The sequence below is a fragment of the Petaurus breviceps genome, unplaced genomic scaffold (genome assembly GCF_028583685.1).
Source record: "Petaurus breviceps papuanus isolate PSGF00001 unplaced genomic scaffold, PetGlider_PUasm1.0 90504, whole genome shotgun sequence".
NCBI lineage: Eukaryota > Metazoa > Chordata > Mammalia > Diprotodontia > Petauridae > Petaurus > Petaurus breviceps.
The window spans coordinates 549,070-562,369 of record NW_027187266.1 but is presented as its reverse complement, the minus strand read 5'-3'; the positions used below and the strand labels follow the sequence as shown (position 1 = coordinate 562,369).

The 13,300-nt window shown below is 31.5% G+C and overlaps 1 protein-coding gene across 4 annotated transcripts in view; it reads left to right on the top strand.

The window, feature by feature from the left end:
- The window catches only part of GPCPD1 (glycerophosphocholine phosphodiesterase 1), a 91,863-nt gene that overhangs the window by 21,665 nt on the left and 56,898 nt on the right, over positions 1–13,300 (top strand). For all 4 annotated transcript variants that reach the window (XM_069062773.1, XM_069062775.1, XM_069062771.1 and 1 more), the window contains exons 5-7: positions 1,978–2,053; positions 4,178–4,219; positions 6,554–6,677. In XM_069062773.1, coding sequence (XP_068918874.1) covers positions 1,978–2,053; positions 4,178–4,219; positions 6,554–6,677 — 242 coding nt within the window. The remainder of the gene's footprint in view (positions 1–1,977; positions 2,054–4,177; positions 4,220–6,553; positions 6,678–13,300) is intronic.

The window sequence follows — 13,300 nt, the reverse complement described above, 5'->3', positions numbered from 1 at the left end:
AAAAAAACAATCCCTCTCATTTAAATCTTTATCTTCAGAATTTGAGCATTTCTTATCAGCTTGTCAATTAAGTGATAGTCTATTCAGAAGTGTATTTAATTCATTATGTATTTCCTCGTCACTGCCATTTTGACATTTTATTGATAATTTTAATTTATATTAAAATATTGTAAGAGGACACTTAAATTTAGAGATTGATATTTAATTATTTTATTTTGACATATTTTAAATTGTTAAACTTAACAGGAGTTTTGAAGTGGTATGAAAAACTATTATCCATTTTGTACCAAACCCTGCTGTGAAGATGGCGTTGTGTTAGAGGCTAGGTTAGATATATGAAGATAATAAAGGGGTCCCTGCTCCAAATGAACTTTTAGCATATTGACAAGAATGTTGAAATAAAATCTAGCTTTCATGGGACCTTAGATCATTTGTAGGTTTTAGATCTTAAAGGGACCATGAAAGTCAGCCAGTTCAATTTCCTCATTTTACAAATGAAGAAACTGAGGTCCAGAGAGGATAAATGTTTCACTCATGGCAGATAACAAATAGTAATCATCAATAGCAAGTATTTGAATTCAAGTCTGTTAGCTGCCCAGAGTAGTACTCTCTTTATTTTGTAGCCATACTACCTCACCTCAGTTAGATTTTGTATCATTTGGCTGGGACTTTAAAAATTTAGTGATATGTTTCTCCTAATGTGTTAGAAAATTCAGGTATTTGAGTAACTTTGATTTAAAAAATAGCACAGCTATTAAGGAACAGGCATTTTTAAAGACATATTTTGTGCCTAGCATGGTGCTAAACATTGGTGATAAAAAGTCAAAAAAATAACAGTCTCTTATCTCAAGGAGATAATGTTCTATTGAGAGAAAATATGTACACCAAATAGCATATACAAAATGTTATACAAATTAGCTGTTAGACAAATTAAACAATTGTAAGTAAGTATATAGTAATTTAATTCTTTAACCACCATTTGTTTATCTATATGTAGTTGACAACCTCTGTGATGCAAATTGATGGAAAGGTCTTTTTGGAAAATAGTGTATTTTTTTTAGAGCCTTTTAAAATGTATAAATTGCTGCAAAAATTATGAGAAAAACCTGTAAAGTACGTATATTTTAGTAAAATGGCAACTCATTTTTATTAGAGTATATTTTCCACAGATTATTTTTTGGTTATTGAACATTTTCATACCCAATAACCTTTTATATAGCAACATTCTGTGTGTGTGTGTTTTACTAGTTCAACTTATAAAAGTTTTATTAAATAAATTACTAAAATTCATCAATTTGAATCTTTCCTTTTGACCAAACTTAGTCTATGCACTAAAGAATATTCATAGTGAGACTAAAGAAATTCCAATTCATTCCTATTTATCTATCACAAATTGTTTTTCATTACCAAATAATAGAGGAATTATTCCTCAACATTCAGATTTAGTGTGTCCTCTTGTTTCTTTTTTAAACTATTTTTGTAGATGAAGTAAATATTGTGGTTTTTCCTCTAAAACACTTTTATAGTTAATGGAATAGAATAGAAAATACAGATGTTATAGAAAGTAGCACTCTAAAGTGTATTTAAAGTGTATAGCTGGAATGCAAAGTGTATGTAATGTTCATTTGACATGTTCATAGCATGTATTTTTAATCAACATGAATTTTCTGGGGAAAATATTCATGTTTACTATGTTTAATGTAGTGCAAGTCCCAGAAGTTTTTTAAAAGACAATTTAATGTTTCACTTAGTTAATGTCTCTCCTTTTACTGTTTACTTCACTTCTTTTTAGCAGCCAGTTTGCTCTGTTACCTGGTGAATTACTATTTATTAGCTTACAGCATTGCTAGAGTAAGAAAGATGAATCTCTTAGTTTCATATTTAGTTTAAAACTTTTCCCCACAAACATCTAGTGGAGTCATGGGTAGAAAACAAGATATGAGAAATTATTGCAGACATTTAACTTTTAAATTGCAGACTATCGGTGGTCCATGGCAAGTCATAGTTCACAAGTGGGAGACTCATCTACAACCACGATCAATAACCCCTTTAGGTATGGGCATTAACTGCATCTGTTTGAGGCATATGCATAAAGTTACTAATATGCTGCACAATGGCTTAGTGAAATTTGACAGTGCAATTTTATTAGCAAGATGAAAACTTAATATATTATCAGTTCCACAAATTTCACTTAGCACATCATGGAGCTTACTCTCAAAAATAATTCTTAATTTGCCTCATTCTTTTAGTTAACACTGTGGAAAAATGTTTTCTTAGTTATATTCTCATATTTTTGGTATATTTTACTTATCATAAAATATATGTTGAATATTCTCAATTCGATCCATAAAAGTTTTTTTTTTTTTTCTGAACTAATTTCCTTGTTTTTGAGACTGAGCATCCATGGCTTTATTAAAGAAGAAAATATGATTTAAGCCATAAGATTTACCTTGGTTGGTAACTTTATTTTTTAATTACATATTCCAAAGGATAATAAAAATTTAGCTAGTGATGATTAGTTTTTGATTGCTAAATATTAAAATTCAGCTTGTTTGAATAAATTGAAACCACACTTCTTGGATACATATTTCCCCAATTTAAAATACTTAGAAGAAGCATCCTTGCTAAATGTGTTAGACTTTTGAGATTTTATTATCTTTTAGTATCATTTTAGATCTTTTAGTATCATTAAGTTCTCTTGAAACTTAAGACATTTATTCTCAAGGAAACATTTAATGCTTATTTAAAATACTGACTTACTTTATATAACACAATGAAGTTTATTTCACATATTTTAAATTACCACCTTTCTTTACTTGTAGTTGCCTGATTGCTAGGGAAGTTCTATCTTTTTAGTTTGTGGACATTAGAATTTATTGGTAATAAATGGCTTACTACTTCAGTTTTGGAAGCAGTGAATATTTCTGCTTGGCAGTCAAGATGACATTTATTTTTGGTCTGTCACCTTCCATCCTCTTTATTGGATTTTCTTATTTTCTGAATGTTAATACTTTGGGGAATACTTTAAAAAAGATATAAATACATCCATATCTATGTATATCTGTATATCTATGTAACTATAGTAATCCTATATTGAGGCTGGAAAACATTAATATTACACATTAAATAAACATGTAAGCAAGAGTTTAAGTACTGACGTATATTATGTGTTTCAAAACAGTCATATGGTAAATGGAAATTCATTTTAGTCATGTTTAAAGAGATTTAAATTCTGGTAAACTTTAAATTTGAGAGCCATGTGAAATATTCTAGAGAAAACACAACATTTGATTTTTAATTCTGTATTGTCTAAATGTAGCATATGCATTTTTACAGAGGGAGAAAAATCTGCATTTGGGGGTAGAGAGAAAGAAAAAGAATTAGTTTGATGGTATCATCACAGTATGACAGGAAATTACTCCCTTTACTTGGAAGTTGGAAGTTTGCAGTCTTTCTTACCTAATCACTATTTCTGTTAAGAAAGGGGTTATTCCAGGATAAATTTTGGGTTTCTTAATAAATCCAATTTTTCTCACAGTTCTATTGCGTGTGTTGGTAAGTTTGTATTATTTTTTAGATTTTCTTTCAACTCTGGTTGGATATAGAGGATAGTTATAATTTCATTGGAAAATGGAATTTTAGATAGGATTGATATCATAAATAAGAATAAGCATTTTGATTATGCCAAATCTAGAAAAATCCATAGATTTTACTTCTTCCTTTACCAAATTAAAAAAAAATCAAGAAATTCTTTGGTTGCCCACATTGGTGTTTAAAATCCAATCAAAGAGAGGTAATATAGTATGAAGAGCACTCTTTCTATTCAACCTACTTTTCGTTATCTCTAAAAGGAGGCAGTATTGGATTCAATGACCTAAGCTCTGTTTAGCTTTAAATCTTTGATCCTCTGATATTATGAGGGTAGAACTCTTTATTATGTAGGAAACGTTGCCATGCTTCCTTTTTCTGTTTTGGTAATTTCTTATGCCACCATAGGAATATGGAATGGCTAATAATTTCAAGAGAAAAAGAATCTTTTACTGAGGGCATCAATAAATATGCTTATTCATTAGATAAGGTCATTAGAAATAAGGTAGGTAGTTATCACAGTTGTTCATTCTGTATAAATTGTGACTTTTAATTATATTTCTCTACTTATTTTTTGCTTTACTTTTAGAAAACGAAAGCATTGTTGATGATGGACAGTTTGGAATCCACAGTAAGTGAGACTTAGGATCTTAAGAGTTATGGAAAAGCTTATGTTTTATTATAAATAGATGGTTTAAATAATACATTTGCTAAAAAATAATACTTTTTGGAACTAGTAAATAAATCCAAGCAAAAACTGATTCCACTATGGCATAGGAAATGCCCATTATTTTGCATTGCTAATTTTGCTTTTTAAAAAAGCTACCTAATCTTGGTATTTGTGTAACTTGTTGGTTTCAAGAAGTTAACCAGTAGGTAATTGATAAATTATTGCATTTTGCTCTGAGCACATATTTCATAATAATCCTATGATATCATTTATAACTAATGTTTGGACATTTAGGTGATTATATTTTGCAAATGTTAAGGTGAATTTTTATGTGCATGTATGTATATGTACTCAACATTTGTTATAGTAAAAACTATGGAAATGGGGAATAATGGGTAATTGAATTTTTCCTTTAAATTGGCAGATAAGCAAAAGATGCTTTTTAGATATTGTTTTGTATTTTATTAAGCCTTCTTGTTCTGTTTTCTGTCTTAGTTCCTTTATTCTCAAATACTTAACTTTTTAAATTAAAGATTTTGTAATGCCTAACGTTTATTATGCTGAATATCAGTTATGATACCATCCTGTTAATGTAGATGCTGTAGGACATTGCATTGAATGAATACAGACATTAGGCCATCACCTAGAAGTAGTATTTTTTTTAATTCTCATTTTAATATGATTTTGTTTTTAGTATCCAGGACAATATCTGATGGAAGATTTAAGTTACTTGAAGTTTCACTTTAGGGGTGTGTGTGTCTGTGTGTGTGTGTGCATACACATGAAGAATATATAGCATTTGATTGATGAACAATTAGAAGAAATAAAAATTTAATTTCCACTAATGTTGAAAAGAAATTGTGTTTACATCAGAATTTTAGTCTGAAGTACTTGAATTGTTTAAATTTTTGTGTTATATCTTAGCCTCCTTTGAGTTATGTACAACTATTATTAATAAAATATAATTTGGAAGTTTTTTTTTGGTGGAGAAATTTAATTGATTATATGATTTTTCTAATTTCTCCAAATGTAATACATGTGACATCACACTTTTATTGTATTATTATGTTCTGATTTGAAGTGAATGACTTCAATTTGTTTGACAATTTCTTTTCCAGAGTCAAACAAAACTATGTCTCCTTTGCTTCTCCTTCTGAAACAAGTTAAAAAGAATTAATTTTAATTTTAAATTAACAGATGACACTTAATTGCTTTTATTTTAAATTTTGGTTTGAGAATGGCCTAAACAGTCTCTTAAGAATCTTTGAAAAGAAAACTTTCTTGAACTTTTCAGACATTGCTGAAAAATCCTATTTCTAAAGTACTTGATATTTTTTAAAAGAACTTGCTGAATTTATTAAATCTTTTTTTTTACTCTTGCTGTTAAAGATCAAATTTATATGAGGATAAACAACTCTCAATGCTTTCTTATTGTAATCCTGCCGTATGATTGTGTTAACTATATGAAGCAATGTGAAATTATGCAATTCAGTAATAATGTATATTTTATTATTTATAATACCTTATAATGAATGGTCTGAAAAGTATGAGAGAGGAGGTATTTTGTGGAAGAATTACTAGACCTACCACCACCTTGGAACACAGTCTTTCTTAAGTCTGCCAAGTGTTAGTCTATTTAAGTTGTTAGATAATGTATTATGGTACAGAACACTGAATTGGAAGTCAGGATACCTGAGTAGTTTTGAATGCTATTAAATAACCATATATGATATTTCTCGTGGAAGTCATTTGCACTTGGCAGAGCCTTAGTTCACCTGTAACTAATTGGATTGTATTAGAGAATCTTTGGTGAAGAATAGTGACAGGTTCTAGATTACTCTTTCAAACATGGATGACATCCAATTGCTTTTGTTTTAAATTTAAAATTTTTTACTCATTTAAAATGACTAAAATCTTTCAACTACACTGTGAGACAAATTAGCCCGCCCTTTTGCATCTTATACTTTATAAATAGTACCCTTAATATAAAATAGTAGTAAGCTATAAATATGATTATTCTTGCTTTTTATTTGGATGAATCCATTGCATATATGTATTATGCCTACCCGATCTCAGTTATTTTCAGTTTGTAGTGTATGGTTAACTAACTAGAAGATTTACACGTTTACTGATATCCTTTTTTGGTGTGAAGTGCTGTTCTTAAAGCATCATCCTATATTTTAAATTGACTAAATTTAAAATACGTTATGACAACTTTGAGTGCTTATTGCATATCTCAGGTTGTTGTTGTTTTAATGTAACAATTGCTACTTTCCATCGTATTTTCTTTGCTAGATGGTGTTGAAAATCTGGATACTGGATGGCTGACTTGTCAGACTGAAATAAGATTACGTCTACATTATTCTACAAAACCACCTGTCTCGATATCCAAGAAAAAATTTAAAGAATCTAGGTTTAGGTATGCCTATATGTTTGTCATAAGATACACAAATTTGTGGTTATTTTTAGAGTGTGTTAACATTTTTATCCCTCACTTTTTTGTGTTCAGACCAGAATGGTTTTTGTTTGTAATTGGTAAATCAAAAGAATAGAACTTGTAGATAGTATCATGTATTTCTTTCTATTATCAGTTTCCTAATTCCTTTAATATCAAAGAAGATATTTGTTTGGTCTTCCTTTTACTCATACATTGTTGCCGTCTTATCATATCTAAATGATTCTCTGAACCAGAAATTGTGGGAACTTTAGATAATCGTGTGTATTTATATGTGCACATACATGTTGAGTCTCTAGTCTCTAAGACACCAGATTAAATAAATGATGTGTTGTCGTAATTTATATAATAAAATCAGCAGGAAAAAATAGCATTAGGGTAATCCTTCATTGTATGTTCTGAATTCTTTTGTAGGACAGTTTCTCTCATGGTAAGATTAGGATAAAACGTTGCTGTTAATATCAGTATTAAGCTGTTTGTTAGCTTTTTGTAATGCTGATTAATAACTTTGAGAAATAGAACTGAAATTCTTCATGTGTAACCAGGTAAGAAGCGAATTTATGCTTTTAAAAATTTATGATGTGTGTTGTGAATATCCAAACTCATATAAGAAAGGTATGCTTTCCTGAGAAATAATGACCCTTTATAAAATAAAAATGTATTATATTAATATATAGTCATAAAATAATATAGTCAGTGCTATAATATAAATTATAAAAATAACATTTTAAATTCTGTGCCACTTAGAGTTTTACTGAAGATCATATGACAATAGAGTGCTGAAAGAAATAACTTTAAGGAACATTGATTATTATAATGCTATTCTTTCTTGACTGTCAACTGCTTTCAAAAGAGTGACCTACATTGACATAAATTTTGGGTGGCTGATGGAAGACTGAAATAAGACTCATCTACATTATTCTGCAGTAATGATAATCCTTTACCTAGTAGATTTTTTTTTAACTTCTTAAATAGTGTTTTATTGATGCTTTTTATTTTTAAATCACAGTTATTTCTAGTATTATACCACCATCCTGCCTGCTCCCCTATGGAACCCTTCTTTGTAAGAAAGAAAAAGCGGTTAAACAAAACTACCTGATAGTCTGATAGTTGCTCTACCTGACAGTCTCCTTTTGTATATCCCCCTCAATTCTGTCAAAGGGAGACAACTAGTCCATTATCTGTTCTCTAGTACCATTTCTTTTTTGCTTTCTCAGTCCCTCAGAGCTCAGGTTCCTTCTTGTGGTTTTTCTCCTTTCTATTGTAGTAGGAATTATTACATTTATATAGCAGTTTACTTTTGCTCCACTTTGTTACCAGTTTTTTTGTTGTTATCACAAAGAGTCCTGCTGAAACTTTCTTGTTTTCATCTTTGAGCTTGTTGGGGGTATGTGCCTAGTATTGGGATTTATTCAGTCAAAAGGTATGAAGTGATGTCACATATTTGTATAATTCCAAATGGATAGCCAAAATGGATGGATCAATTCACAGTTCTACCTACCAACAGTGTTATTATGGGAATGGGGATTTAAGATCTTCCCTGCCCCTAGGCCCTTTGATAGGCTTAAGTGACTCTGAGAACCTTCTTTGATTTGAAAATATATTCTGCCCCCTAATAGGCTGAATGTGATCCACCTGGAGCCTGTGGTGGGAGCCTTGGTTTTCAGGAACACCCATACCCCAGTACTTTGTGATTGGGCAGTAGGTCAAGAGGGTTGTGACATTCTCTGAGCCAGGAGAAGGCTATTATATACCCTGATGTGAGGCTTTGCTTTGGGGCTTGCTTAGAGAAGTGTTGTGTGATTGGACCAGACAAGACTCTGTGCAGCCGTTGACCCCACCCCCCACCCCCCGGCTTTGAAAACCCAGATGGTGGTGCTTCCCTCTCTGGTAACTGTGACTAGGTATGGATGTAATGGTCAGACAGTTGGAAGCCGGTCTGCTGAATTGTTTCTCTGTTTGCTTGTAACTTCTCTCTAAAGTTCTGGGTGCTGACTTTTCCCCCTGAACTAGGTAAATGATACATTTGATTGATTAAAGCAAGATTGTTAACCCGTTTTGAGTTGCTTTCCTTTAGAAAAGCAGATCTAAGAACCTGTGTTGGCAGCCACCCTGGGGATGCTGGGGTGCTTGCTGCTACAAATGTATGAATATTCCTTTCTTCCCACAACTCCTCCAGCACTATCTTCATTTTTGTTTTCTTGGTCAACTTTCAGAGTGAGGGGTGAAACCTCAGAGTTGTTTTAATTTGCATTTCTCTTATTATTGTTGATTTGGAGCAAGTATCTAAATGGCAATTAATGTAATTTTTAATTTTCAAATCTTTAAAAAAATTGTTCCAATTTTTTGACCATTAATCTTTGAGGATTGGCTCTTGATTATTCCTTTTTTGTATCCTTGAGTGTCAGGATAGTGCTGGGAGCACAACTGATAGTTCATAAAGTCTTCCTGTTGATTCAGTTCAGCAAAAGCTTATGGAAATAATTCTGATATTAAACCACAAAGAGAGGAAAACTGTCAAGGCCAAATAATAACCCTTTGAAACAGGTGTGAAAGTACTATTAACCTTACTGAAATTGGAAGTTGAATCTTATTTCAAGACTATTCTCTTCCCTTCATTTAGGGAACTGGTGGAGTTTGATAGTCTTGTCTATGGAGTCCCAAATTTCATGCTTGTGTGTACTTGGTTTCATCAGGTGTTATCTTTGAGTTTACCCACACAGAGCAAAATGAGTGTGAGAAACCAGAGACTCCAGCTGATAGCTGCTGCAGTCCAGCCATCTTCATCCACTTCATGTTTACAGCACCTGGCAGCCTTAGAGCAGAAATCTACATTAGAGCACTGTGTTATGAATGCCGAGTCTGACACAGGAGAAGGAACCGATGAGCTTATTAGCAAGTTGTGTAGGACACAGATAGGAGGATGAGGCTGATGGGAACATGGATTCCAGAGGAAAGCTGCTTCATGGTGGAGATGGGAGACACCTGTCAAGACTGCCCTTACCTAATAGGTTTTTTTTAAATAAAAATTTAGAGAGGCATTGCTGTTTACATTTTTGTTATTCAGTTATTCCATTACTCTGCAAAACTCCACTGCTGAGTGTATTAGAAAAAGAGAGTGAAAGGAAATGTGAGTTTCTTTTAGTTAATAAAGTATATAAAGATCAAAATTAGTGTGATTACTTTAAAAACAGGTTATCATAACCACTTTGTCAGGTTATCCCTTTGTTGGGATACAAAATGATATTGGTTTAAGATAAAGACTGTGGAAAGTATTCTTGTAAGATTTCTATCACAAAAATATACTCATAATGTTATGGTGAATCAAAATAGGTTGCAAATTATATTTCTCTTTCTAAGTCTTGGTAGACTTTTTTTTAGCCTTTTTTTTGGAGGGAGAAGGTGGGGCAGTTGGGGTTAAGTGACTTGCCCAGCGTCACACAGCTATTAAGTGTTAAGTGTCTGAGGCCGGATTTGAACTTTCAGGGCCAGTGCTCTATTTACTGCATCACCTTGCTGCCCCAGTAGACTTTTAAAAGTATTGTAGTAAAGTGATTAAAAAGTTGCCTCAAAGGGAGGCATTATGGTATTATGAAAAGACAGATGGAATGGAGTCAAGAGACTTAGATTCTTAGTTGTATTCATGGCACTAACTGTTAAGGTAAGATTCTTGACTTTTATAAGCTTTATTTTCCTTATTTGTAATATGAGTTTTTGATCAGAATCTTAAATCCTTTTCAGCTATAAAATGCTTAATGAAGTAGTTATATGAGTAAATTTTGTAAGGTCAGCTCTGTCTGTACATTTATGGTCTAAAGTAAATAAGTTATTTGCTTCTAAAGTAGTGACTTATTAGTGAGGTTCCAAGTTAGGATAGAAAATAAGAAGATCTTGGTTGCTTAGTTACCCATAAACTTATAATTTTTTCCTATACTGAAATGTAGGAAGTACACATTAATTAATGTCTAAAATAGTGCAAGTATTTCTATTCCCTTTTTACAGCCCTTTCCTTTGTCTCATGGTGGCTTGGCGGTAACTTCTGAGTTCTTCAAGGCTATGCCAATGGTAGCATGTTCTACTGAACTAGAAAAGCTTAGAGTTCATGACTGATCACAGACACTGTGTCATCTAAGGCCCAGGCTAGCTAAATTTGGAGAAGCCAAAAGATTAATTACCAGATGATTTAATTTTTGCCTTAGCAACTTATAAATATTGTCTATTAAAGGAAAGACAGTCTGTGATCTGCTTCAGTGGAGACTGTATATCAGTAAAGGCATAGGTCTTTTGATTCATTTTAGGGCGGGGATATATACTTAACTATTAAAATTGGTAATATAGCCAGGATTCATATATATTGATGTATAAACCTGGCCTAAAACGAATTAGAAAATTTTATTATTCTAGTTATTTACCTATGCATTAATAAGAAAAGGATTTTATCTTCATTCTCTGGAAAAGATTAGTTTATATAGGAATATAAAGAGTTGGGAAATTTGATTTTTATATATCCATTTTCTTTATTGGTCTGATGGTGGGATTATACTTCTAAAATGAGATTTCTTTGGAAAGTTTCAAAAAGATTGGTATATACTGGAAAATATTACATGTAAGTGCATATTTAATATAAAAATGTTTGCTTGTATTTCAGTTCAGGTCAATAAATCATTCACTAAGTACCTCCAATGTACTGGTTACTATGCTAGATACTTGTGACATCCAAATTAAAATTTCAAAATAGTCTCGACTTCCAATACCTATTACAGTTTTTGTGATAACTGTATTCTAGCTCTTTATTGTTTTCTTTTTTGTGTATAGTTGTAGACTGACCCTTAAGTTTTTATACAAGCCAGATTTGGGAAGAAAATAGGGTTTCCAGACAGTATGATACATTCAACAAGTTATGAATTTTTAAAGTTTTAGGAAACTACTTAAGAATTTTAAATAAAATTCTAGACCCAAAAGTACATATTTTGGAAGAAAATTTCTCTTTATGGTAGAGTATCTCAGTATTTGGTCACAAATAAACAAATAGAGTCTATATCAGGCTGCTTTTCTATAAATAATAGTAACATACTTAAAAAAAAACATTCTTTTCAAACTTGTTTATTCCCCCACAAGAGTTATGCCTTTTTTTAGAGGTAACTTTATGAAAGACTTTCTATCTGTTTCTTTGTAGCTGTTGCATATTTGAATTATTGTTCATTTAAGTGGATTCTGGTATAGAAGAATTTCCATACATCCTAATGTTCCTTAGGAACTGCAGCAAGTAGTATCACCATTTTCTCAGTTGTTTATGAACATTTCATTTCTGAGGAATTTGATTTTTCTATGAGGTAGAAATAAAAATGTTACATTAGCTTTCAGTGAGAAATTTGAGTGATAGCTATAGTATCATACTTCACAGGCTCCTCCAAAGCTTGTTAGCTCTAGAGATAGATGTTAACATTTATTAAAATTAAGTGGGTGATATAGTTGTAATTCTGTTGTTTTTTTTTTTTTTAATGTGGGATTTTTTCATGTTACCAATTCAGTTTCATGAATCAGTTCATTGAAATTACTTATCTTGTAAGCCATTGGTTCTTAAATGATTGATTATTGTTGCATAACCAGTAGAAACTTAGTAAATTATACTCTGATTTCAAATATAAATTGTATATCTAATGAAAATTTAAAAACAAGAATTTGTAGTTGACTTCTTTTGTGTTGTCGTAAACTGTTATAGAGCACAGTATAATTAATAGAAGGCAGATCTTATTATATAATAACTAGCCTTTTGTGTCAATTTCAGTTAACCCACAAATTATGTATGCTTGATTCCGTTTTTAATTTATGCAGATTAAAGATTATTTTTTCAGTCATAATTTTTTCCTTAACTGAATACAAAAAGTGTGTCATAAAAGTGAAACTATTAAATTTTAGTCCTTCAAACCCATGTCATTATTTGTTGAAATTATTGCTACTCCACTTTAGTCATCTGGACCCATGTCATCTTTTGAAATACTTGATACCCACACATAGTTTGTGTTGAATCTATGCACATATATGCAGTCAAATGTATGAAGTTCTCATAATGAAGTGATATGTTGAAATGGCAACTAGAGTTTAGGGAGCTTGAAAGGGTGACCGCAGAGTCAAAGTTAACATTATTGTAACTTGATTGATTTAGAAAAGCAAACAACAGCGCAACAAAACTGTCATTTTAAATACTGTTGTTCAAATGCATATGTAAGAAAATAGGCCAGTATACTGTAAAACTTTAGTTTGTACCTCAGCCTTATTTGAAGTATTCCTTCATGCAAGAAATGTAATTTCTTTTTCTTAAAAGTATAATTAATGTAATTTGTTACCATTTTGAGACCAGCTATTGTAGTACTTTTTTTTTTTTTAAAGCAATCGGGGTTAAGTAACTTGCTCAAGGTTACATGGCCAGTTATTTCTGGGTGTGGCGCTAATTACATGGCCAGTTATTTCTGGGTGTGGCGCTAAGTATCTGCTCCCGGATTTGATCCCCAATTCACCCTGACACTGGAGCCGGTACTCTTACTCACTGAGCCACCTGGCCGCCCCATATTGTAGTACTTTTAATT